Here is a 27413-nt window from a genome sequence, read left to right as displayed (position 1 = left end):
TTGGCCGCCCGCGTGACTCTCCTCCTTAGACTTCAATCTAACGAAACCCTATTTATCCTCAAAGCTTCTGGGGCGAGGAAAGCGGCTACAAGGGCAACAATGCCTGCCCATCAGGACTCAGAATATAAAGTTGACCTGACTGATCTATGAGGGGACCACAGGTCACCCCTCCAGCAAGACACACAGCCAATGCTCCAGCGAGTGCACCCAGTGTAACCTTGGGAAACGTGGGGTCACAGGAGCCAACTACCCTCCGCAAACACCTACGCTGAAATAACAGAACTTGTGGATATGTTTCCACTCATTACTCTTAGATTTTTTGAAGGGTCGGTATTTTAAGTTTTTTTGAGTTGAACTTGTGGGACTCCACAGGAGGTGACATTTCCAAGTACCCCGAGTTCCCATGCTTGCTGCGGGACTGCAGAGAGATGCCCGTTTTCAAAAAGGGGAGACAGCCTGGTTCCGTGGTCCTTCCGAAACGGACCGCATCTGCACAGCCCTCCTTCACCTCCACTTGGCCCCCAGCGACAAAGACGGACAAAACGCCCCTCATGCAGCCAGCTGTAAGACCCGCAAACCACGGCCACGCAGTCAACCTGCTTGGCTGGCCAGGCGGCCCCACAGGGGAGATTCCTCTGGCTTTCTCGTCCCGTGATGCTGAAAGTTCTCCCCACCGTGGGTGTGCTGGAGGGTTCCACCCACGACTGAGAGCACTTCCTGGGGATGGCTGCTGCAGAAAACAAAGTTATAAGTATCTGCTGGGAATTTAGCAGGTGTTTGGTTTGTGAACAGAAACACCAGCTTTCCAAGAGCAGGGTTCCAGATGCCCTCCCCAGCCATTCCCCGCGGTCAGAGGGAACACGCGGGGTCCTGATGGCAAGGGGTTCAGAGAAGGCTCCCTTCCATTGGACAAAAGGGGCTTTTAGAACCAGCTTTCTGGTGAACTTAATATGTTAACATATTGTAAACTATAAGGAAGAGAGATTAGGTCTTTGTCCCAGTTTCCAACACAGAGCTGCTAAAATCCTTGGGGTTTCCTAAGTGCAAGAGCAGGGAGGTGTCTCTTGTGCTAACGGGGTGGGGTGGGGGCTGGTCTGTAGCTGCTGGGTCAGAACCCAGGTGACACCTGGACTGGTGTCTGGAGTGGGGAGGGGCCGTGCTGGGGGACGGAGCCCTCAGCCTGGGGGGTCTGACGCTGTCTCTCCGGGTAGATGGTGTCAATCAGCATGAATGTATTAATTAACGATTGATGACTTGGACAAATTTCAACAAGTTGCTAACTAAAGAATAACTTTTCCCTCCAGTATTTCTTTCTTCAAAATGCCTAGTTGGGTGGGTATTATTGGGTCACCATAACACCTTTTGTGACCTGATGACCTAAGTATACAGGGGTGCGCACCGTGGCTCACAAGGTGGCCTTCGGCAGTTGGCAGACCGGGAAACGCAGTCCCCTACAGACCCCGCCGGCCCCGACACTGTGCCCGCAGCGCACAGGCACACACTCCACGACTGCATCGTAAAGCCTGGTGCGGGTTGGAAATGCCACGGAGAAGGCTCTCTCTCCAGGAGGGAGGGACGCCAGGACTCTTGGTGTGAAAGCCAACGTGTGATGGGTGACCCCAGTTTAGGGAAGCCGTGTGTCCACCAACTGGCCAAATGGAGAAGGGTGCAACCCCGAGGCCCATATGAGGCTGTATGAGCTCGGCCACCCCAAAGATGGGGTCCCACTGCCCACTTGGGGGCCGGCACAAGGGGAGCCAGGAGCACAGTTCAATGACACACACATCCAGAGCCACCAGGACTGAGCGAGGACGGGTGGGGACACTCCCAGGCCAGCTGTGCGGGGCAGGCCCAGGGGAGGGGACCAGCCAGATGCCAGCTCCTCCCCAGCCCCGCAGGAGGCCCTGCCCTGAGGCCCTGCCTTCACCTCCCTCCCTGGGCTGGCCCGACCTGTGGCCTGGATCTACCGGCCTCACTCAGGGTGACCAATGCCATCTGTTCCTCCCGAAGGGCCCCCAAATATTCCTGCCAAGCTCTCCTGGCAAAGGGAGCCTGCACATGAAGTGTCACACTGATGAAATTTTGGGGTGATGGGGGGGGGGGGGTCCAGAGCTGACGGCCCGGAAAGAATTCTTGAAGACGTCTTTGGTGCATAAAGGTGGTTTATTAAAGCATGGGGACAGGACCCATGGGCAGGAGGAGCTGCACTGGGGTCGTGATGGGTAACTCATCACATACCCTCAGCTTGGGAGGGGGCGGGGATAGAGTAAGTCTCTTAGGAATTTTGGAAGCAAGGTTTCCAGGACCTTGAGGGGGTCGCTGTGGCCAGGGAAACGCCATTTATTACCGTTTAGTAAAACCTCAGTCCTGAGACCCCGCGGGTGTATATCGGGGGCCCTAAGCCTGGAGCATGATGCCAGCGTGTGTCCTGGGGCAGTTGAGATAAAGGAAGGAGCCTTACAGGGTCCTTGAGGTGGGGTGATGTGAAGCTGAGATTCCCTTCTGTCCCCCGCAGTGTCATCATGGAGGCAGCTGAGCCCCTCAAGGGAGGTCACTGCGCCGGTTTCAAGGACTGGTCAGTGAGCCGTAGGCAGTAAGGGGATTTGATGTTTCGTTTGCCTCAGTTTCCCACGTCACCACAGCAAGCACTTGAACCCCCTTCCTGTGTTCTTGGGCGGCCAGGAGTGTCTGAGGAACATCACACAGATCCACGGTGGGGGTGTGGGGGGGGGGGTGCTGTCCGCCTGTGCTCTGCCCTCAGCCCACCCCACGCTCCCTCATCAAACTCATCTCCACACTTCACCACACGTGTCTCAGGTGTGTTTTTATTTCAAATCCCCCGTGGCAAGGTGGGGTGTTGTGGTCAGGGCCCCCAAACTGCTAATATGTCCAGGCACACCGGCTGGAGCCTTGGACCCCAGAGGAAGTTCCATGCGGGGACCCCCAGTCTGGAGCCCTCGCCCCCCCCCCCGCCCAGGCAGAGGCTGTGGGGGTTGGGGTCGTCAGTTCCATAGCCCAACAGTGGCCTTCGAAGCAGCAGGATGTGCACATGCCGATTACCTTTCCTTCATCAAGCTGACCGGAATCCCAATGCTGACAAAGCTGGAATTCAGGCAAGGCTTGGGGTTCCTTCAAAGATGTGTCACCTTACCCTGGTCCAGCATCACTATATAGTCCCCAAAGAGAGATCCCTGCCCCACTAGGTCCCCTTCACCTGCCTCTGCCGGGCCGGGGATCAGCTCACGTCTCTCTAGGTTGTTAGAGAAGGCACCTACTCTCGCTTTTAGTTTATCTTACACATTTCGGGGTCTCTTCGCATGCTCAGAGCTGCTGGATTTGTGAGGCCAACAGGCCCCCACTTTAAATAAATCTCATATTATCCTGTGACTTTAGCAACAAGCGGGGGTGGGGGGAGCCATAATCAGAAGTGTTTACACAGGCTTTATTTTTTTTAAGCCCTCAAACTAAAATTAATGAAAATTATTTCCTGCATCTCAACAAAACACGACCTATTTTTGGCCCCTAAAATTGTTTTCGACTTGAACTGATGCTTGCGCTCTTGCCAATCTTGATAATTGCTGCTCCGTCATGGCTCCAGCTAATACGTACTTTGTTAAAGTGAAAACAAGAGATAAAATCAGAAAATTCGGATTTGTATCTTCATCATACATGCACGCGCACACACTCACAGACTCACACACACACACAATCTCCCAGTCGCACACGCTCACAGGCTTGTGCATATATGTGCACCTGCACACGCGTGTGCACACGCTTACACCCACGTGCACGGTCCTCAGGAAGTGTGTTTTCAGCGCAATGGCGAGAGCATTTCCACTGCCTCCCGAGAAACCTTCCGTCTGCTCTTTAAAAGCAGCTGATGTGCCCACACAGAGGGACACTTGCCCAGACACCCTTCCATTAGCCTACACCACCAGTTCCCGGTTCAGCCCAGACCCCCACTCAGCAGACACTCTCCACGGGGTCCGGGAAGCCGGACCCTCCTAACAGCACACAGGTGCATTTGCATGGGGCACATGACTCGGGGAGGGTCCCCCGACATCCTGCACGGACGTGTGGCTAAAAGAAATGCCCTCCAGATCAACACAAATTATCGAAATAACAATCAAGAGGAAACAAATGGGTGGCCTGCCACGGGAGTTGGGCCCTTGTGACTCTGCCCTCGTTGTAGGCCGGCGGGCGAGCCCCAGGGACCCACGGAGTCAGGCTGCAGGCAGGCGAGGGGTGCCCTGCGCTGTGCACGCACTCCACAGAGAATCTGTTCTCCAACTCAGGTCACTGCTGCCCAAGTCAGGGCCACTCTGCCCGCCCCCCACCCTGGTCAGGGGCAGGGGGTCCATGCCTTTAGGAAACATCCGCTTGGAAGAAAAAAGAGGGACAGCCTCAAAGAGCAGTCTGTGAGTCTTTGTGGGTGACCCCCAGGGTAAACCCCACCCGTGTGCTCTGGTCAGAGGCGGACGGGGTGGGGGGGGCATTCCACCCACACCCGACACCTCACCAGGCTTCACCCTGTAAATATCTGGCTTCCTTTTTTCTCCTACGTCCTCAAATTCAGAAAGTAACTGCAACCTCCTCAATGTAGTGAACAGTGGCCTCTGTGCAGAGAAGGGCTATTTGAAATCACTCTGGGAAACAGTGTAGCGAAGGCCAGGTCACCGGAGATCTGCGACCACTCCGGGCCAGGAAACCACAGAATGCATCCTTACTGTTGCAAACACCCATTGTAATGGCCTTTTCCGAGGGGCCCCCGGGTCGGATCATCATCTGCAGAACTCACACAACAGCTGCTGCAGGGATGAAACACTACAAGCCAGCTGAGGTGCCCAGCACAGCGACGGGCACTGCGTAAGTGTCCGATGAGTGGCTGATCTTGCTTCTAGTTCCCCATATCTGCCCCCCACAATTCAGCTGCCAGAGGACCAGCAGCAGCCCATCCTGACCCTGGCCCCAAATCAAGGCTCAGCCTTCCCCCTGCTACCCCTGAGTTTTAGATCCCTGAGTCTTCGGGTGGCTAGGACACGCAACCCCACTATCATGGGTCAACACCCTCAACATCCCAGTTTTCCAGGAGGCACGGCCAATACACCAGGCTTTCCCCACCTTTTAAGCATCATTCCGCACCTGGGTTCAGGAACAGGTATCAGAGGCATGAGCGAGATCTGGTCCCTGCCCTGCAGAGGAGAAACAGACAGGAAATCAAGGTTCTTAAAAGCCAAATAAACTCTACGATAGGAGCACAAGGAAACAGGCAGTAATGAAAAGTCTGGCGGTGTGGGGAAGGCTCAGCGGAAGATGTGACTTCTCACCAAAGCTGTCAGAGGCAGGGAACGGCCCCGAGGGCCTCTACACAAGTGAGGTGATGCGAGGATGTAACCCAGGGCAGCCAACAGCTACCCAGGATCGTTGCACAGAGACGAGTCAGGTCAGAGGTCAGCAGGGCTGCTGCACCAAGCCTGGAATTTATCTGATAAGTAACAAATTTGAACGAATAGACTGCATCAGAAATAACTACAGGTGTCTCCAGCAGCTACACCTCCAGGTGGGTTTTCAAAAACCTACACAAAACATTAGAAGGACAGAGAAAAAATTAAAAGAGAAAAAATATTTGCAACCTGTATCACAAATGATTAATAGCCTTAAAACATGGATCTTCTACAGAGAAGAGAGAGGAAAATGGGCAAGAAACCCACAGGAAAGCGGGCTAAGACATGAAGAGCTGACAAACGCGAGTTGGAAGTGACCTTCAAGTCCAGGAAAAGACGTTCAGCTCACTCATAAAAGGAGGAAAGCAAATCCCAAGTTCCTCAGACACTTGAATAGCTGGGTTTGAGCTGAACATGTCCACTTACACACAGGTTTGGTTTTTTTTTGATAAATACCATACGTCACCGCAAACGTTATGTTCTCTTCCTTATGATTTTTAAAAAAATTTTTTTACGTTTATTTATTTTTGAGAGACAGAGCACAAGGGGAGGGGCAGAGAGAGAGGGAGACACAGAATCCGAAGCAGGCTCCACGTTCTGAGCTGTTAGCACTGAGCCTGACGCGGGGCTTGAACTCACGAACTGTGAGATCGTGACTTGAGCTGAAGTTGGATGCTTAACCGACTGAGCCCCCCAGCCTTCCCAACCTTTCTTTTTCTCCCACCCAAAAAGTAGCTGCTATCAATCCAGTGTTTCTCCTTTTTGTAAAATTGCATTTCCAAATAATAAGAAAGAGAGACAGAGCATGAGCGGGGAGGGGCAGAGAGAGAGGGAGACACAGAACCAGAAGCAGGTTCCAGGCTCCAAGCTGTCAGCACAGAGCCCGGTGCAGGGCTGGAACCCACGAACCATGAGATCGTGACCTGAGGTGAAGTCAGACGCTCCACCGACTGAGCCACCCAGGCTCCCCTTCCTTATGATTTTCTTGACAACATTTTCTTTCCTCCAGCTTACTTATTGTAAGGAGACTATATATAGTAGACATAACATACACAAATACTCAAAACACAATACACAAAACTAAATACACAGTGTTACTCAACTGTTTACATTATCAATAAGGCATCCAGTCAACAGTAGGCCATTATAGTTAAGTTCTGGGGGGAGACAAAAGTGATACATGGAAAGTCAACACCCTGAACCACTGTGCTGTTCAAGGGCCAAGTGCACACTGAGGTACAAGTTCTCACCCATCAGACTGGCAAAAATCCAAAAGACTGACCGCTTATAACAAGGTAAGACAGAGCAGAAAACGAGCAAGACTGCCAGGAGGAGATTTTCTGGGTTGGCATGCAAGGGGCTGGAATCTGGAGGACCCTGAAGGGCTAGCTCATACGTCCTGACAATTCTCCTACTGGAGAATCTGGAAAGAAAGAGAGAAATCTCCATAGTTCTGAAGTATTTAGATCCAAAGGTTTTATTACAGAGAGGACTCTGGTGTCACCTGCAAGGTGTTTGAGACCAGAAATGAACTGCAGGTATGTAACATGGAGACGAGCCATGGCGCCCCCTTAACTCTGGATGGGCCATGGTCACGGGCTGCTCACTCCGGCCGCCTGACAAAGCGCAGCGCCTGCCCTCACCACTGTCCTTTGTATTCAAAGTCAAACATATAATAAAAAATTATCAGACATTCAGAGAAACAAGAAAATAAGGTCCATAATAAAGAGACAAAGCAGGTTATAGAGATATGCTGAGAAATGACACAGATTTGGGGATTCACAGACAAGGATTTTAAAATAGCTGTTACAAATATACTAAAGTAACTAAAGAAGAGCATAAGGATGAATTAAAAGATGGATAATTTCAGCAAAGAAATGAAAACTACAGAAAAGATCCAAATGGAAATTCTAGAATGAAAAAATAGAACCATCAAAATTAAAAACACATTGAGTTGGGATAATGGAGGCTGAACAAAACAAAACAACCAGTGAACTCAAAAATAAATTCACAGAAAGGATTCACACTGAAGCACAGAGAGAACAGAAAACAGGTATTGTGGCGCATCCCCGATGTAGACAGTATCAAACGTGGTCGTGTTCACAGAAGGAAGGAGGTTAACAGAGCAGAAGAATCTGAACAGATAACGAGCAAGGACTTGCCAACATTGCCAGTCATCAGGCTGACAGTTGAAAAGCTCAACAAATCCCATGATGGGTAAACACAAAAAAATCTACACCAAGCCACGTCCCAGTCAAACTTCTGAAAACCAGAGAGAAACTGGGTAAAAACACCCAGAGGGAAAATAATCATATTCTGGGTAACACCAAAAAGAGAGGCTAGTGGCTTTTCCTAAAAACAAAGGAAACCAGAGTGAGGAACATGAAATATTTTTTTTCAAATGTTGAAGGACAGTATTTCCAACCCTAAATTCTATAATTGGCAAACATATCCTTTAGAAATGAAGCTGAAATAAATCATTTCCAGAAAATAAAGGAAGTTGAGAGAATCTGCAGCAGCAGATCCTACACTGAAAGAAACACCACAGGGAGACCTTTGGGCCATCAGGATCATCCAAGACGAAAGCACAGGTCTCCTGAGAGGAATACTGTGCACCAGAGGGAGTCAACATGTGGCCAAGATAAAACATAGAAAGATGTATGTCACACTATTAATTCTTTAAAAACCTTTTTTAATGTTTATTTATTTCTGAGAGAGAGAGAGAGACAGAGCGCGAGCCAGGGAGGGGCAGAGAGAGAGGGACACACAAAATCCGAAGCAGGCTCCAGGCTCCGAGCTGTCAGCACAGAGCCCGAAGCAGGGCTTGAACTCAGGAACGGTGAGATCATGACCTGAGCCAAAGTTGGACACTTAACCGACTGAGCCACCCAGGCACCCCCAGACTATTAATTTTTTAAAGCAAAAATAATAACATTGTTCTGTGTGTTTTGTAACACATGTGTAAGCAAAATATATTATCTCAATAGCACAAGAGTGGATGGAGGCCCTGGTAATAGAATTACACTGTTCTAAAGCTTTTACATGGAGAAGTGGTCCAGTATTAACCCGCAGTACCCTGAGAACGGTTTATAATGTCTAAAGTCAACAATCAAAAAAATACAAAAAAGCCAATAGAGGACATGAAGTAGAATACCAAAAGGTATCTAAAGAATCCAAAAGGATGTAAAGAAAGAGAAGCAGGACAAAGATTCAATGGAACAAAGAGAAAGTAAACAGAAAATGGTAGACTGAGCCCAGTCACCTGGATGATTGTATTAAATGTTAATTAACAAAAAAGTTCAATTAAAAGACAGAGATTAGAGGACTAGTTTCAAAAATAAAAATCAAGACCCAACTACCTGCTATATAAACAATGAACTTTAAATACAAATGCACCATTAGGTTTAGATTAAGGGATGGACTATACATACCTGGTAGACACTGGTATGAGAAGGCTGCAGATGGAAAATTGAAGGATGGAAGAAATCAGAAGAATTGTGAGACTATATCCAAAGGAATACTAACTATATTAAAACAAGAACACTAACATGTTCTGGAACTCAGAATCTACAGAATTAAGACATAATAACAACAACAGCCCAGAAATCGGGGGGGGGGGGGGCACAAATATAAGTAAACTTTCTGAATGTGCTTTCATTGCACAGAAGTAGGATAAAAGTATCAACCAATATTAGAAGTCTATTGATTAAGAAGACCTTTGTAGTTTCTAGGGAGCATTGCAAAATGACTAATGAAGAACTTTGAAACCAGTAGGAGGAAGTAAGAGTACAGTCGTGGAAATTAACAAGTGGGACGCCACTTCTGACTTCGACGGAGGGAGATTTCCCGAGCTCCTCTACCAGCCACGTTGACTGCAACTAACAGGTGTAGTAACTACAACTGGGTCAGGTAGAGGGGAGCCACCGCATGGAAAAGTTGCCCATGATGGAGTGTTTCCTGGTGCAATGATTCCTCTGGCCTCTCTCAGTGTTGCCCCAAGCACAGAAGAGGCAAAACTGGCTTTCAGGCCAGAGCAACAGAGAGAATTTGCCCCTCAAGCTAAGAGCGTCAGCGGGAAATGCCTGTTTTCTTTCATTCTCTTCGCTCTGAGCTTTGCCCAGAGGCGTGGCCCCGGCCGGGAGCTACAGCTACGGCTGTACAAGAAGCCACCAGGGAAGGGACGTCTGCAGGCCAGAGCCGGTGGGCGACCCCAGAGAAAGGCTGCCTGCTTCTGAGCACGAAGCTTCATAAGTCCCGGGCTCAGCCAAGGGGCACAGAGTAGGACAGACCCAAGGCAGCACAGCAAAGCTTTGAACACAGAGCCGAGATTAGAACCACGGGCCACAGATGGTGAAACAGAATTTGTGACTGATAACCAAGCCGAAATCCCGCTCAGGGAAGGAAGCAAACAAAAGCATTGGCATTCTCCAGGAGATGATAATGGGACCCTGCACGGAGAGTCTGAGGAACGTGACACTCCCCATGGGGAGGACACAGTTAGAAACACCAAGGGAAGTGAACAAATCTCTAGAAGAGAGACAGTGGACAAAGGCCAGCCTCTAGACAGCCCAAACGCAGAAATGATCAGACTTCCAGCAGCTTCTATCACCACACTCTGTGAGGCCAAAGGAAAAACTCCAAGTGAAAGACAAGATTGGGGTTCCCAACAGAGATAGGAAGTGTTAAAAAATAACCCCATGGAGGGGCGCCTGGCTGGCTCAATCGGTTAAGCATCCAACTTTCGGCTGAGGTCATGATCTCACAGTTCGTGAGTTTGAGCCCCGCGTCAGGCTCTGTGCTGACAGCTCGGAGCCTGGACCCTGCTTTGGATTCTGTGTCTCCCCCTCTCTCTGCCCCTCCCTTGCTCATGCTCTGTCTCTCTGTCTTAAAAATAAATAAAACATTTAAAAAATTTTTTTAAATAATAATAACCCCATGGAGATCGGAGAGGAGAGAAATGTGGTAAATGAACTAAAAACTCACCTGATCAGCTCAATAACAAAATGGACATCATAGGGGAAAGGGCTTTGTGAATTTGAAAACGGGGTAGGTAGAAATTGCCCAGTGTGAAGAACGCAGAGAAAAAGAAAACCAAAAACAGTGACAACGATAATCAAAATAATACGAGAGAAAGAGGAAAAGACTGGCATGGAAAAAAGAATTTGAAAAAATCTTAGCTGAAGACTTCCCCAAGGTGGTGGGTGAATAACACAAACTTAGAGATTCAGGAAGTAAGAAATACCAAGGATATTAAGGAGAACCTCAAATGAAACCATACCCAACATTTCATGACCCAACCGCAGAAAACAAAAGATAAAAGAAGGAGCTGGAGAATGTGACACATTTCATGACAGGGAACAGGGATGCATGTGACTGAGGACACAGATCAAAGGGAAGGAGGCTTTGCTGAGTGGCGGGATGCCCACCCAGATGCCGGCATGCATTCTCTGGGACCTCCGGGGGAAGCTGGACCTTAAGGTTCCTCCTGCCCTGAACGTGAGCGCGTGCATTCCTGGGCACCTCTGAGGTCCGCATCAGAGCCGGGACACCCAGAACAGGGAGAGGGTTTGGAGAGTGTGCACAAAATGCCCACACGGCTGACTCTGGGTTGAGTGTGGATCTACAGCCTAACTGTAGCTCAAGATTGAAAGCCACGTGAAACTGGGCACTCTCTCTCCGGACCCGAGGCAAAGTCCTGCAGTCAAATCCCCTGCTGATGTGTCCCTGTCCAGGCTTTCAAGCAGAAGTGTAGACTCTGTGGGTGGTCCCAGGGGAGACCGTGGGCTCCGTCTACAATGTAAATGCTTATACAGCGCTTCTCAGAAGTTCTTTGAGGCAAATTATCTATGCATAAGTCAGTTTTATTTTTTTTTTTAATTTTTTAAATGTCTTATTTATCCTTGAGAGAGAGAGACAGACAGACAGACAGACAGACAGGGTGCAAGCAGGGGAGGGGTAGAGAGAGAGGGAGACACAGAATCCGAAGCAGGCTCCAGGCTCTGAGCCATCAGCACAGAGCCCGATGCAGGGCTCAAACCCACAAACCGTGAGATCATGACCTGAGCTGAAGCCGGACGCTCAACCGACTGGGCCCCCCAGGTGCCCTTTGGTTCTACCTTTTATAAAAGCCCTTCAGTGTCTCACTATAAAGTAGACACGACTACCCATGACAGCTTACTCTTTATATGCATCAATAATGTTTCAGGGAACATGTAGTGATGATTTTGAAAGCTTGATTATTGATGGGAGAAAATAGCTTGGGTAAATTAAGCTTGGGTAAATTAAGTGATTAAAGTAAATCACTTTACTGTCTAATTTCAAATACTTGTAAAAGAATAATTAATTCTTAAGTGGGCGAATTAAAAACAATAAAGGGACAGAAAGGGAGCATGCAAACAGCTGTCAAAAAGAACGGACATATCTAGGGATCCCTGGGTGGCTCAGTCAGTTAAGCGTCCGACTTTGACCCAGGTAATGATCTCACAGTTTGTGGGTTCGAGCCCCGCATTGGGCTCTGTGCTGATGGCTCAGAGCCTGCAGCCTGCTTCGGATTCTGTGTCTCCCTCTCTCTCTGCTCCTCCCCCGCTCACGCTCTGTCTCTCTCCTTCAAAAATAAACGTTTAAAAAAAAAAGAAAGAAAGAAACAGATGTACCTAAACTACTATCAAATGAGTGGGTTACACAGCAAGGAATCAACAGGACAAGGAAGAATATTAACGATGACAGGGTGAGAGTGTGGCTTCACCAAGAACACGGAGAAATTCTCCAAGCGTCTTCTGAACTCAGAGCCTTAAAATACACACAGCAAAGGCTATCAAACTGGAAGGAGAATTGATTTTGGAGTTAAGTGCTGTGGCCCCTCAGCTGGCTTGTCCTTGTCCCTGGCCCCCATCACCATCCAGCCTCCTCTCTGGGGGAAACCACTCCCGGCCGAGCCACCTCCTGGGCCAGCACCTGCTGCTGAGTCCAGGGACCGGGAGAGTCATGCTGACCAGTCTCACTTTAAATCCCCGACACCCCAGTGGGTCCTTCATGCTGCCAGGACCCTGTGCCTCTTTTCAGGGCGGCCCTCTCCCCAGTCGCACCTCCACACCTTCCTCTCCCCCCACCTCACACCCACTTTGGCTTTTCTCCTTCCTCACTACTGGCCCAGGCTTCTTTCTTCTGACCTCTCAACCCTCAGGCTCATCACCGGCCCTCTGTCCACCACGGCCTCACTCACTGTTTTCGAAATCGCATCAAATCTCATTGCTTCAAATTCAAAATGTATTTGTATCTTAAGGCTGCCTTAATCAATCACCGCAAACCGGGGACTTATTACCTCCTGGTTCTGGAGGCCAGGAGTGTGAAAGGAGGGTGTGGGCACGGCCACTCCCTCTGAGACTCTGCACAGGGTCCTCCAACCCCACCCCCAGCTCAGGTGGGGACAGCCCCCTGGGGCATCCGGGGCGTCTGAGGCACTCTCCTCCCATCTCTGCCCCCCTCCCTCCGCATGTTGGTGTCTCTCTGCTTGCGTGGCCACTGGTCAGTGGACTCAGGACCCACTCTAATCCTTCATGACCTCCTCTTAACTCGAACGATTACCTCCTCGAGGACCTACTTAAAACTACGGTCACATCCTGAGGTTTCCCGTGGACAGGAAGTTTGGCTGACACTGTCCAACCCAGGACGGGCCACCCTCTGCCTGCAAAACCATGCGGCCCACACACAAAGCACATTAGGCTCATCTCAGTACCCTCCACTCCAGAGTGAACTCTAAATCCAAAGTCTAAGTACCATCCACTCAAAAAGTTCCAGGCATGGGGGGGCATGGGGGGGCATCTGGGTGGCTCAGTTGGTTAATCAGCTAATTCTTGGTTTTGACTCAGTTTGTGAGTTCGAGCCCCACGTGGGGCTCTGTGCCGGCAGCTCGGAACCTGCTTGGGATTCTCTCTCTCCCTCTCTCCCTCTCTCTGTGCCCCTCCCTCTCGCTCTAAATAAATAAATAAATAAATAAATAAATAAACTGTAAAAAAGTTCCAAGCCTCATTACCTAACCACCCAAATGGCCTGGATGGGTGATCCATCCTGGGCAAAATTCCTCTCCCTATGGATCCTTTAACCTAGAAAACATGCCAGCTGCTTCCAGAAAACACGGTGGGACGGCATGGGCCATCCCAAAGGGGGAAGACTGGAGGGAATAAAAGGGCGATGGGTCCCAAGAAAGTCCAACACCCAGCAGGTGGGGCCCCAGGAAGACCTGTCCTCTGGCTTTCTCAGGGAGCTTGAGCCACCTCCAAATTGTCGGGCCAAACAGAACACATGGACTCTGGCGTCCCCAGCTCCAGACTACGGGTCTCCAATGGCACCAGCACCACCCTGCTGGTCGACTTCTGTCGTCCCTTCCGAACCTGAGAATTCCACCTCCACCAGGAGACACCACTCCCTCCGAGCCCCTCGACCCCTCCAGGCACCCAGAGCACCGGCCCCTGGGTGCACACACCCTTCCTCCCATCTTTTCCCTTCAGCTGGGCTCGTCCACAGCTGGTAAGACTCCACGGGAAAGCCACCGTCTCTCCGTGACCACACAGGTACCCCCTCCCGGGACACAGACGCCCACTGCCCACCGCCGTCTGGCCCGGCCAGCCCGGGAGACCCCACAGCCAGCGCAGGAAGGTGCTCGGTAACATGGCCTGAATGGACCGCTGGACCATAGCGGGTGTCACCTGCAGGTCGTGACCATTTCTAGCCACCTGATCAGCAGTACGGTCCTAACGCATCCCCCCAGCCAGAGCACAGAGCCGGGAGGCTTACCCAGCAGGACATCTGACAGAGTGACAGTTAGGTTCCCTGTCCCCACCCCTGTCTCCCCTGGCTGGAAGCTTCAAGCAGCTCGCCACCGAGTCCTAAAATGAGATCGCCCCCACGTTACTTGCCTCTGGGAGTTAGGACCTTCCTGTGGTGGGAGAGCCTGACAGCCACACCTCTGGGGACACAGAAGAGGGCTCGGCGCTCCCGACATCCATGTGCATGTGGAGAGGGACCCTCGGTGACAGGCCAGCCAGGGCCTGGGCAGAGGGAGGCCACATGTAGGCGGTGCTCGTGAGCTACAGCAGGGAGCCCAAAGAAATGACAAGCTCATGTCACCTGGTTAAGATGACAGGCTGACCCCAGCTATCACCACCCATAATCAGGCCAACCGAATTGTGTTAGCGAAAAGGGACGTGTTCTGAGTCTCGCTGATTCCCCTGGCTGCACTTAACTGTACAAGCATTCAGGTACCTTGGGGGGGGGGGGGGTCTTTCCACTGAACATCCCCCCCCCCCGGGGGGTTCATTAACCACCACCACAAGATGACTCAAAGTCTGACAAAATTAACCAGCATGACACCTAGCTCAGTTTCAGCCCCTCCAAGTCCACCCCACGACATTTACGATCTTGGGCGGGGAGGGGAGATTCCTTGCAGTTTTGTCAAATAAAAAGTGACTCAAGAATGAAACATGATTCTCCCCACGTCGCTGCCCCCTGCCACAGACTCACCTCGTTGTCGCGAGACCTCACGGAGCGGGGGACGACATCCCTGCCGCACGTGGTCATGGAACATTCGCGGGAGTGACGAGGCAGCTTTGGGTTACCGCGGTCGCGGCGCCCGGCTCTTCGACGCCCCCTAGGGTCTCCGCGCGGAACTGGCTCCTGCTGTGCGGCCCCGGCCCCGGCGGTGGGGGGAGGGTGCTGGGAAGCCCAGGACCAGGGGAGGACCCGGGTGTCCTCCCTGCGCTTTCCGACCACACTCGGATGGCAGCGCTGCAAAAGGGCCACACTGCCTGGTGACACTGGCCTAAACACAGAGGCTCAGGAATCTGGCTGCGCAGCCGGCTGTTTCAGAATCCAGGTCTCCATGGATAGGAAAGGAGTCGTGCAACCAACCCGGAGGGATTTTTGTTTGTTTTTTGCTTCCTCTAATTTTCCAATGCAATTCGAGACCCTGTTCTGGGAGGCTGAGGGAGATAACACGCAGCTACAAGGAGGGATGGGGGCGGGGGGCAGCCAGGAGGTGACGCACGGTGTGCGGTAACCTGGACGAGTCCGCACAGCCTGCACGCTGGAGTGAGAGGGTGGCTGTGCCTCCGCGGGGCTGGGGACGCAGGCCCCTCTGCGCATTCCAGCTCTCTCTTCCTGTGGAGCAAGTATTACTCCTGCTTTATGTCTATATGCCAAGAGTACATCGGTCCCCAATTCTAAAGGGAGCCCGCACACACCTACCCATGTGCGCACCTACACACGGCAGGGCAGAGAGACTGTGGGTGCCCGCTGGCTTCGCCCACAGCCCCGCAGGGGGCGGGCCGGGCTGGAGGGGGGAACGCACGGGGGTCCCCAGGGGCAGTTTCTACTGCAAACTGCAAAACGCTCCTCCAAGATACCTACCCACCTCCTAGGGCAAGTATCCATTTCCGAGAGAGTCCAGGAAAGCCCCTTCCCGCGGGGGTCTCTTCGGTTTGCATTGCTGACCCACTTGCTCTTGGCAGAAGAGCCTTGGACCCGGTCGTTGTCGATTCAAGCCTGGACCACTGGCGCCCTCTGTTGGTCACCGAGGGAAGGGGCGCGCAGACACTTGAAACCACCGGGCCGGAGCGCGACCTCGGGGGCGCAACTGCGCCCTGGGACTTCCACGCTGGTGCACAGGGTTTAGATTGCACAGGGAAGCGAGAATCCCAGACACTCTCCACTCCAGCGGACCGGAGGCAACCCAGTACAATGCGGCCCGGAAAACGGTAGTAAAAGTAACCAACTGTGAGGCCTATTCGGTTATTAAATACACCTCGGCGGTGCCCGCCTTATTCTTTTAATTATTTTCTTGTGGTGGATGTAAATAAACTCCATGTGAAAACATAATCAGGGAGCGTCCCTCCGACAGGAACAGTGGTGACGTCAATCTCTGGCAAGTCTCCTAAGGACCCACTCGCTGCCAGCCCCCTTTGCCAGCTGGGGACTTGGCAGGAAACACCCAGTGAGGCTGCACCGCTTTGAGGAGCGGGCCTGAACCGGGTGGGGACCACGTGCGCACCTGTACGTCCCGGGGGGTGGGGGTGGGCGTGGGGGGGCTAGTGCAAACGGCCCCACGCGTGCAGACAGAACCAGAGACCTCGATGCAAATCGAGTATCCTAACTCAGACACGTCCCACGACTGTCCCGACCCGAGGACTTAAATTTTGCAAAGCTTTGCGAAGTACACCCGGGGCGGAGCGAGCACGCCAGTGTCCCCGACACCAGCTCTCGGCGGGGCGGCCTCACCCAGACCCGCAGGCAGACGGGCGGCGGCGTCGGGGTGGCCGGAGGCGCCGGGAACAGCGGGGTGGCGGGGCTGCCCAGTGCCGGCGGCCGGCGGGGTGGCGTTGGGGCCGGAGTGCGCGCGTGGAGCAGGTGCCTGGGCGGCCGCGCGCTGCGCGCCCCCGCCCCTGCCCGGCCGCCCGGCCGCCCGGGGCGCCGCGCGGGCCCCGGAGCCTAGTGCGCGCGGGCCCGCCCCCTCTCCCCCCACCCGCGCGCCGTTCCGGGGCGTGTCCTCGGCCACCGGCTTCTATATAGCGGCCGGCGCGCCCGAGCCTCCCAGACGCGAAAAGGACGGCGCAGCGCGGAGCACCGGCCACCGCCTACCCTGCTCCCGCAGCCTCGAGCCGCGCGCTTTCGCCCGGTCCCCGCGCGCCCCGGCTGGCCGAGCAGCGCGCCCTCGCCGTGGGCGCCATGCAGCGGGCGCGCCCCGCGCTCTGGGCCGCGGCGCTGACCGCGCTGGCGCTACTCCGCGGGCCGCCGGCGGCTCGGGCCGGCGCGGGCGCGGCGGGCGCGGGCCCCGTGGTGCGCTGCGAGCCTTGCGACGCGCGCGCTCTGGCCCAGTGCGCGCCGCCGCCCGCCGCGTCCGCGTGCTCCGAGCTGGTGCGGGAGCCCGGCTGCGGCTGCTGCCTGACGTGCGCCCTGCGTGAGGGCCAGCCGTGCGGCGTCTACACCGAGCGTTGCGGCGCTGGCCTCCGCTGCCAGCCGCCGCCCGGCGAGCCGCGCCCGCTGCAGGCGCTGCTGGACGGCCGCGGGCTCTGCACCAACGCCAGCGCCGCCGGCCGCCTGCGCGCCTACCTGCTGCCCGCGCCGCCCGCGCCAGGTGAGCCTCCCGCGCCGGGTGCGCGGCCGCGGGGGACGCCCTGCTCTCCCCGCCCCGGGTGCTGTGTGTGCGCGGAGACCCCCGGCCCCGCGAGGCAGGACGCTCGCCCGAGGCCCGCCCCGCAGCCGGCCCTCCGCGCGCCACGTTCTCGGAGGGCAGAGCGCCTGCAAATTGCCGAGCGCTTTCGGCAAAACTGGGTCAAAGGTTCTGTGGCTGCGAGGGAGCGGAGCCGAGGGGGCGGTCACGGACCGACCCCGTGCCCGGGAGCATGTTCCCGCTCTTGGTGCGGACGCAGCGCGGGACGTGGGCTGGGACGGTGCGGCCCACCTCCGGAACGCGGCTTCCGCGTCCCCCAAACCGGGAGCCAGCGTGCTTGTGCCAAGGATGCGGCGAGAGCCGGGGGAGCAGGGAGGTGGTCGGGGCTGGTTTGGACTGGGGATGGGTGGGCGGGCACGTTGTGGGAAATGGTGTCCGTCTCTAAGATGGCAACATTGGCACAGACCAACGACGTGTCTCGCGGTGTGCTGGAGACCGTCTCGCGGTGTGCGGGAGACCGTAAGGTGGGAATCCGGTACTTGTATCTTTCGCGTTTGGGAACTTGACGTTCAGAAAGAGGTGACTCTCCAGGGTCCCGAGGCAGGGAGGAAAGTGAGTGCTGAACCCGGTTGCCACGCCCCGCATCGTCCCCCTTGGTCGCCGCCCCGGCCCCCCGTGCGTGGGTGGCCCCAGACCGAGGCCAGGTGCGGGTACTGCGGGGATGTGGACTCGAAGAATTTCAGTGATGGTGAGGGGGGTGGAGTCAGCCTCAGGACTGTTTGCACTTACTCCGAAGTGGAAGGGATGGGGTCCCGCTAGTGGGGGAGCCCAAGAGGACAAAACCTAACGTTTGGCAGAGTGACTCCACGGGCTCGCCCGCGGTCAGGCGCGGGGCTCTGTGAGGGACATGAGTTGTTCCCTTGGAGAAGAAGTGTAAGCGGAGTCCGCGGCTCTTCCTCCAAATCTCAGCAGGGTCGGCCACCCTCCCGGTTCTGTGAGCGAAGTTTCTGAGACCCTTTATGATTTCAGTTCTGCACACTTGCACGCAGGGGTGAGGCTCTGTCTCTGGAGGCAGGGCTGGCTCCGTTGATCCCGGAGACACCGACACCATTCCAGGATTGGTGGAAACCCAAAAGTCCGGTTGCCTAAAACGTGCACCGTTTTAGCCAGCGGACCTAAAATCGCTGGATGGGTCTGTCAGGGCAATGAGGTCATTTGCTTGTGTGCACTTTATTTTCCTAATGTGCTTTCTGGGCAGACGGTGACTTCACGTTCCTCTGGACACGGCTGTGCTTGGTTAGGCTGCGGTGGGCGTTGGGATTACTACGTAGGAGCACCACAGTATTGGTTGACACGCTTCACTGTAAAGCGACAAAAAGATCTACAATTTGAGGAGACCCGTGGGGGGAGGGGAGTTTAAGTGGCAGCCAGAAGTTAAGACCGTCTGTTGCTTAAATTCCGAGGTTTTCTGTTCTTGCCGACGTCAGCAGGCATGATAAAGAAAACCTGGGAGGTTTCAGAAACTACTCAGTTCTTGGAAAAGAAATGCAGATATGTTTATTTACATATTCTTAGCATCTCCTTTGTTGCCGGCAGTTCCCTGGAAAAGAAGGGGAAAAAAAGCCCTAAGGTTCAAGGAAATTGAAACCAAATTCTACCTGTTGAGGAGTCTGTCCGGCTCCGCGGCCCCAGACGCCAGACCCATTGGGAGCTCGGCAGCTCCTCCCCTCACCCACTGGGGCTCGCTCTTCCCGGGTGAGGAAGTGGAGCCTGGGAGAGAGTGTTCCCTGAGCCCCAGGGGAGTGCACCTGCCCTGGGCGCGTCCCACGGAGAGCACGGAATCTAGCTGTTCACTGGGTCCTCTGGCCAGCCTCAGGGAGGCCTGTGTTCCTGTCACCTAGAGCCGCAGGGCGTCACCACATGGGGCTGGCCCCTGGGCGGCAGGGCGCTGGGGACCCCAGGGGTGGTAGATTCTGGACCAGACAGCGGCCCAAGCACCCCCTCCCGGGAGGGAAACCCTAGCACTGCTTGCTGATGACCTACCAAAGGCTCCCCCATAGCCACCCCCGCCCCCACCATCCTGGAAAAGGACCCCAGACAGCGTCTGGCTCCGCATCCAAATCCCAGTGACACAGCGGATGGTCCAGCACGGGCACGGGCGTCAGGGCGCCGGTCGCAGAGGCAGCTAGGGAGGGGGTCCTTCTCAGGGACGGAGGGCTCCGGCCCGCGTGGGGTCTGTGCAGCTCCTCTGGGCGCCCCAGCCCCTGCATGGACAGTGACAGATGGGACCAGGGCACCAGTGGCACACCACCAAACACCCCCAGAGCCAGGGGACCTAGCCGGCCTCTGAGGGGAGCTGGTTTTGCCTGGTGGCATGAGGCAGCGCTGGGATCAGAGGCCCTGGGGCTTGTCACCTGCAGATTGCTGCCCCCACCTGGCGCCTTGGACTCAGCGGGGCATTGGTGGGGACAGAAGCGCAGGTCCCCAGGCCCGGGAGGCTGCCCTGGGGTAGCCTGCGGGGGTCGGAGGTGCACCCCCTGCTGGCGGACGGTATCAAGCCCTGCCAGCTGGGCTGGGAGAGGCCTGCGCTGCACCGACTTGTGCAGTCGGCACATTCCAGTGTCTTTATTTGTATTTTTTGTAAGTTCACTTAACTTGAGAGAGAGAGGGAAAGAGGATGCCATGCAGGCTCCAGGCTGTCAGCATAGAGCCCGACATGGGACTTGAAGCCCCAGCCATGAGACTGTGACCTGAGCCACCTGGGCACCCCCAGATTCATTTTAGAAAGCAGGCTTCCTGGGCCACAGTGACTGCCCTCTGCTGCCAGTACCTGGAGTTTCAAGGTTCTTTGGAATCGCTGAATGACATCTCCACTTAGCTGTGGCTCGGTGGCCACGGTCAGGTTTTGAAAAGACCGCTGACTGTGGGTGGCCGTCACATCTGCGTGTCCCTTGCACTTTTCAAGGAAACAGCAGCGAGTCGGAGGAGGAGCACAGTGCGGGGAGCATGCAGGGCCAGCCCTTCCCCAGCGCACACCGGCTGCCTGACACCAAAGCTCCAGCCCCTGCACACCAAGATGGATGTCATCAAGAAGGGCCACGCCAAGGACAGCCAGCGCTACAAGCTGGACTACGAGTCCCAGAGCACCGACACCCAGAACTTCTCCTCCGAGTCCAAGCGGGAGACGGAATATGTGAGCGCCCTCCTCTGTCTCCTCCGCCTCCTCCCTCCTCCCCCCTCCTTCCTCCTTCCCCTCCTGCTCCTTCCCCCTCCTCTCCCTCCTTCCTCCTTCCCCTCCTGCTCTTCCTCCTTTCTCCTCCCCCTCCTCCCTCCTCCCCCTCCTACTCCTCCTCCCCCTCCTCCCCCGCTGCTTTCCGTTCCTCCCCCTCCTCGCTCTTCCCCTCTCCCCGTCCCCCTCCTCCCCTCCTACTCCTCTTCCCCCTCCTCCCCGCTGCTTTCCCTTCCTCCCTCCTCTTCCCTCTCCTCCCTCCTCCTGTGTCCTCCCCCTCCTTTTCCCTCCCTCCTCTTCCCCCTCCTCCCTCTTCTCCTCCCCCCTCCTAGGGGGCAGTGGATGCCAGCCCCAGGCACTGGGTGACTCTTCCCTCCATGGGGAACTTCTGGGGGTCTACGTGGATGACATGAGCAGGAGCGCCCCAGTGCCCTGCACAGAGATGGTCCGTGAGGCTGGCGGTATTTTGTGAGCCTGGTCTCTGACTTGCGGTGACTCTGTCCCCAGGCCTTGCTCAGGGGACCTCACGACAGGGAGCCACAGTCAGGGTCCTCGTGAGAATGGCACGGCAGGTCCCTCGGAGGGTGTGCGGGGCTGCATGAGGCCGCCAGCGCTCCCGAGTGACCCATGGCTCTCCCCCCCACCCAGGGGCCCTGCCGCCGGGAGGTGGAGGACACCTGAACCGCCTCAAGTTCTTGGACACGCTCAGCCCCAGGGGCATCCACATCCCCAACTGCGACAGGAAGGGCTTCTACAAGAAAAAGCAGGTGAGTGGCGTCCTCACGAGTATCCCATGCCGATGCCCACGGGAGGCCGATGTGCCCTCCCCCCACCCACGGCAGTGTGCTGTCCCCGTCCCCCCCCCCCCCCGGGGCCCTTGGTTAAGTGTGACAGCACAGGGACACAGCTGCACTGTGTCAGGGGTGACATTGTGAATAACCATCATAGGGACGTGAGGTCGCGGGCCAAACAGTGTCCCTGAGACACCCCCCCCCGGCCCATCCCGCCCAGTGGTCCTGACACGTGGGCAGCATTGTTACTTGAAGCCATGATAAGTGCGTCTCTGTGGGTCTGGTACTGCATTACAGCCCCACCGGATCTGCAGGATTCGCGAGGCCCGCCGCCAAAGTGCTTGTGGCCCTGGCTTCGGTCCCACGGCCCGTCTGCCCTGGCCACCATCTCACCTTCACGCTTGTTCCCACTCACCAGCAGCACTTCTGCTCCCCGTTCGTCCCCATTGGTCACTCGCTCAGCAGACCCACACCGAGAACCCGGGTGGGCCTCTTGGCGTGTGGTCTGGACACCGCGCACTCCCAGCTGCCGTGCGCCCTGGGACGCAGGTGCACTGGGGGATGTGTGCCCCAGTCCCCAGGTGTGCCTGCAGGTGTACCCGAGGCCCGAGGGACACAGAACTGCCCTGGCCCTGCCTTTCTGGAGGACTCACTCCTACACGCAAGCGCAGAGGGCCCTGAGAGAGCCTCCATGGGTCGGGACCCCGTGGTGGCGCCTCCAGGCTCACTGTGTCCCCTGCTCCCTCCCACAGTGCCGCCCATCCAAGGGCAGGAAGCGAGGCTTCTGCTGGTGCGTGGACAAGTACGGGCAGCCGCTGCCGGGCTTCGACGCCAGGGGGAAGGGTGACATTCACTGCTACAGCATGGACAGCAAGTAGACACTGCTCACCACGTAAGCCTGGGGGCCTGGGCTCGGGGGCCCCAGCGTCTCGGGAGCAGGGGACAGACCCTTCCGCAGGGCACAGCCCAGGGAACCGGGGTCTGAGGTCAGGGTGTCTCCAAGGCCCCTTCCCTCGCTTGAAGGATCTTGGACGTGTTACGTTCACACACATGCAGGGAATTCCAAAAGTGAGCTTTTCCCGCCGGCTATGGTGGTTACCTTCCTGGCGGCTATCTGATCCACAGGGACTTGCTCTAGGAACATGCTTCTGACTCAGTGGCGTGGCTGTTCTTTTTCTGTAAAACACGTCGGGGATATTCCGACAGCCTGTGATTGTAACACAAAAATGAGATTTTAAACCCTGCCTTTCAAGAATGCTGTTCTGTTCGATACTATTTTCTCTCTTAATAAGCGAGAGGGCCGTTGGGGAAAACAGAGTGTTTGGTCTCCTCAAGAGAAATCGAAGTAAATAGAGGAAATTTCCCTGTCGAGTTACGTTTGTTTCCCTTCCAGTGGAAAAACAGAAGTCACGATTCTGGGGGACGGGGGACTCCACCAGCATGTCCCCACTGGCAGGTGCTCTTTGCTTTGCTGGGTGTGTGGGACAAGCCACCAACCCCCCCCCCCCCCGACGTGCCGGCTGCCTGGGTCTTGAACCCCATTATCTCAGGGCAGGAATCGAGCCTTTTGACGTGGGGGAGTTATTTCAACCTGTTTCTCTGTCTGTTTTAGTTCACGTGGAGCTCAGAAACGCCTTATTTTGCACAAGAGACCGCCAAGGACATGATCAGCTGGCTACAGCCCCAATTTATATTTCTTTTTGTGGTGAATTGATTTTTCTTATAACCAAAGTTTAGAAAGAGATGTTTGCAGCTCTAGGGTTCTTCTGGATGGTGGACTGGAGCCCCTTGCGCTCCCCGGGAGTCTGTGAGACGCAGTTTGGCCTTTCCTCTTGCTTCTTTAAAAATTCGTGTAAGTCAAGCACAGCGCGGCCGGACCCCGCCTGTCCCCCGGGGGCTGTCCCCACCTGTCCGCCGGCACGGCTGGCCCTCCGCTTCAAGACCGAGCAGTTGTTACCTCTGTAGAGTGCACGATCCGTCCCCACTCGGCCTCTGTTCTGCAAGAATGGGGACCCACACCCTGCTGTCTGGACATCCCGGCTCCGGCGACAGAGATCTTGCAAACCTGCAGGTGGCCTGTCCTGGGGAACTGGCAGAGAGCACAGGTGGAGTCTCACGTGTAAAAAAAAAAAAAGAGGAAAAAGACCCAGAATGTTCTAGGGAACAACTCCAGAGACACGCGGGGGTAGGGGGGTGACTGGCCTTTGCTGCCGGCTGCAGGGGTGGGGGACCGGGGCAGCAGGACTCCCCTGGAATGAGAGCAACGTTCTTTGATGACCGCAGAAAATAGCGTTTTCCGGTTCAGCAATTCCAGAAAGAGAGTTTTTTGTTTTTTTTGACAAGCTCTGTAAAGGCAAAGGATGTTTATTTTATTCTCTCGCCTTTGTCCTCCTTGGCACAATGTAAAAAGAGTAAAAACGGTTTTATTACTACAAAGACAGATGGCTTGTCGGGACGCTGGGGGCACGCCCCCCACACTTGGCCTCGTCCCCCCTAAGTCACACATGGGCGCAGAGGAAGTATGTTCTCCACGAGCTGTTCCCAGATACGCTAGAACCCGTGCGAGATCATCATAGACGAGACACTAGAGAAGAGTGGGAAACACAGCCTCCACCGGAAGCGGAGCTCTGGCAGGCGAGCGGGGGTGGGGGGGGGGATGCCCCGGGTGGTCACACGGGTGGCTCACGGCCTCCTTGAGAACACAAAGGGGGTCTCAAAACCTTCTGCCTACCTATTAGCTTTCCTTTATTTTTTTAATTAAGTTTTTGGAAAAAAGTATTTTTGAAAAGTTTGTCTTGCATTGTATTTATAAATAGTAAATAAAGTTTTTACCATAAAGAACCCCCCCTGCCCTGTGTTAGTGACTGACCCTGGGCTTTGTGTCACTAGTGAGATATGCAGAGTGGGGAAGATGTCCTGAGCACAGAGCAAGTGTCTGTTAACAAATGCCTTTGCCAGTCCGCCCCGGGGGGTGGGGGGGGGGGATACCCGGGACGGGGGAAACCCCAGCGAGCCCCCCCCCCAGGCCTCTGCTGGCCCCCACAGTGGCATCAGACCACACCCGATGGGAACCTGCAGCCTAGGAGGCGGATCGTGGCCCCGTTTCTGCCGAGGGCGTGCCCAGCAGATGGCCGATGCTCCTCACTGCATTTAGGTGGTGTTCCCTGCTGACCTGATCCCATTGGGTAGTGTTCACCACTGGGCGGGGGAACCCACCCTGGACCACCCTCTCCATGACCCTTTGAGCCCCTGCCTGGAGGGCAGTGGATGAGGCAGGAGGAGACGAGACCCCGAGATGCTGGCGGGCGCCCCCCTCAGCAGCCTGGCAGGAGCCGGCCAGTCCCAGTTCTGAGCAGGAGCCCCCGGGCGCAGAAGGATGAACCACATGTCACAGAACTGGCTGTTTAGAGCCATTACTAACCCACTAAAGAAGCATCTAGGATAGGGCCTTGATGCGCGGGCTGGCCTGGAGCTCTGGAGCTGTCACAGCACAAAGGAGCTCAGGGGTGGCCTGTGGGGTAGGGGGACAGGCCACGGGTGAGTGGGGGCTGTCCCTGCACAGTGCTGACCCCGAGGGGAAGGAGCTGGTGAGGACAGCAAGCCCGTGGGGACAGCAGGTTTCAGGGGGCCGTGGGGTGCACCAGTCTGGCAGGTGTGGGAATCGGGGACAGGAGCTCAGCAGGCCCCTCAGGCGCTGTGGGCTGCGTGTGACGCCCCCTCCGGGCCCCGGGCTGCCTTGTGGGGAGCGCAGCATCGTGTGTCCCCCCTCAACCTCCATCCTGTGCCCACTCCCTGCCCCCGCCCTCAGCTCCCCCCCACACCCCAGCCACTGTCCCCCAAACACTCATAGAAATGAGCGTGCCTGGCCGTGTGCCTCACCGGGCCCAGGGACACAGCTGCCCCAGCACCCTCCGGGGTCGGAGCAGCACACCACACATGGAAGAATGAGTCACGAATGAGGAGGCATGGGAAGGGGGCTTCTGTGCTGCGGCAACTCAGCCAGAGACACCCCTGTCCTGCTCCTGTGGCCGGACGCCTGGAGCCCAGCGTTCCTTCCAGACTCGTGCCCACAGGTGAGCGCACAGAGCACACACACACACGTGCCCACAGAGCACACACAGGCACACGTACACACGTGCACAGCTAGAGGGAAATAAAGCACAATGTCAGCCCTGGTTGCACAAATGTAGGCAGTGGCTTTGTTTTACCTTGCACTTCATGCAATTTCAACAATTTCCAAGAGACACGAATGAATTCCTGTCCATGTGGAAAAGCCTGCCTCTCCTGGGAGTCGGGCTGCTGTAGCTCAGGTGACAGCCCGACTCCCCCAGCCCTCAGCCCCAGCTCCCACGGCTCACCCCTCCCCCACCCCCCCCCACCCCCCACAGAGTGGCACTCTCCCAACCCTGGCAGTCGCCTCATCCTGGCCCCCAATACAACCAGGACTGTTTGTCTACACTGTGTGTTCTGGGACCAGGGCCCGCGGGTGGTGAACAACAATGTGTAAAACCACTGGTCCTGTCGAGAAAGACACCCGGCAAGACTGGTGCATGGATGTGCCACTGGTGGGGACCGAGCTCTACAGAGACGCAGTGAGGGGTGTGGGAGCCCCATGGCCTCATTGGCCCGTCCTTTCCTTTTCTGTGTTTTACACGGAAGAGTCATGGGACCGAAGGAAGGAGGCCAGGGGGCAGTCACCTGGTGCTGGGCCACCAAGCCAGCAGCACAGGAGGGTGGGAGGTGGGGGGTGGGGGGGTGCGCAGGGCCCAGGTCGGAGGTAGGTGGGTGGCCGCAGAGGAAAGTGCTGGGCCGCTGTGCACAGGGAGGCCTCAGCCCAGCACTGCCAGTCCAGACCCCTGCTGCCCCTGGGGGCCCAAGAGGTGCAGTCGGGGCATATTTTGAACACAGGGCCCCCTAGTTGCAGACTGGATGTGGGGGCTGAGAAGGACACAGACTGAGTTACCCAAGACAGCGCCCCAATTGAAGAAGCAAATGGGAGGAGGCAGTTTTGGAGGGACACCAGGATCTCCATACAGTTAAGGTGGGGGGACACCTGCAAGCAGGTCCCTCCGGGCAGCCATGGAGGGGTCCTAGGAGAATGTCAAGGTCACTGGACACTTGAGGAGTCCCCCCGGGGAGCCGGCAGCCTGAGGCTGTTTTAAACGGGAGGGTGTGGAGGGGGGGGGTGCCCGGAGACACCTTGTGGAGCAGGAAGCAGCCACAGGAGAGGGGTCGCTGTCCCTCTGCCCCCACCACTGCCCCCACTGCTTGGGAACCCTCAGCCCCGCCCCACAGGTTCAGGGACACCTGGTAGAGCAGTGAAGCGTTACAAGCTCAGGGTGTCCCTTCCACTCGGGCAGGTGCCATCGGGGAGGTGACATCCGGAGTGTTTGCTCCCCAGGCTCCTCCCCCAGCCAGGCGTTACGAGTGATGACTCCCAGAATGACGACCCCAGAGTCTCGGTCCACCAGGGCTTCAGGCGGGGACACAGACCCACGTGGCAGGGGTGCAGTGCCCTGGGCAGCGGGAGTTCACAGCTGCAAGACCTTTGAGCAGCACCATTATATCAACAGGTAACAAAAAAGCAGATGGTCTCCATTGGAAACAAAATTGCAACTGTCAGTGGAAGCACAGGTTTGAAGAGCCAGGGAGGTATTAACTTACAACGTGAGACGTTGGAAAGACGAGGCACCGAAGGGCACGAGGGGCAGGCGCTGTCTAATAGTTGAAACAAAGAACAAATACACGGAACACAGAACAGAACGGCTATCTAGCGAAGATGTCCC

General features: G+C 55.8%; 1 protein-coding gene and 1 long non-coding RNA gene across 2 annotated transcripts; one reads left to right on the top strand and one right to left on the bottom strand.

The window, feature by feature from the left end:
- Window positions 1–2437: 2437 nt before the first annotated feature.
- LOC109267953 (uncharacterized) lies at window positions 2438–17004 on the bottom strand. The gene is made up of 4 exons (XR_008420553.1): window positions 14964–17004; window positions 5122–5192; window positions 3061–3608; window positions 2438–2688 (listed from the first exon to the last, which is right to left on the bottom strand). It is a non-coding gene; the product is annotated as an uncharacterized LOC109267953 (long non-coding RNA).
- An 18-nt stretch (window positions 17005–17022) lies between these two features.
- IGFBP3 (insulin like growth factor binding protein 3) lies at window positions 17023–24468 on the top strand. The gene is given in 7 exon segments (XM_019450969.2): window positions 17023–17571; window positions 20573–20655; window positions 20657–20800; window positions 21485–21512; window positions 21515–21603; window positions 22380–22519; window positions 23240–24468. Coding segments are annotated over 6 exon segments (879 nt in total). The 5' UTR covers window positions 17023–17162; the 3' UTR covers window positions 22506–22519; window positions 23240–24468.
- Window positions 24469–27413: the final 2945 nt, after the last annotated feature.

This window comes from Panthera pardus, unplaced genomic scaffold (genome assembly GCF_024362965.1).
Source record: "Panthera pardus isolate Hobbes unplaced genomic scaffold, ASM2436296v1 HiC_scaffold_8, whole genome shotgun sequence".
In the NCBI taxonomy this organism is placed as follows: domain Eukaryota; kingdom Metazoa; phylum Chordata; class Mammalia; order Carnivora; family Felidae; genus Panthera; species Panthera pardus.
The sequence above is the reverse complement of the archived record's forward strand: the minus strand, read 5'-3'. Positions and strand labels throughout refer to the sequence as shown.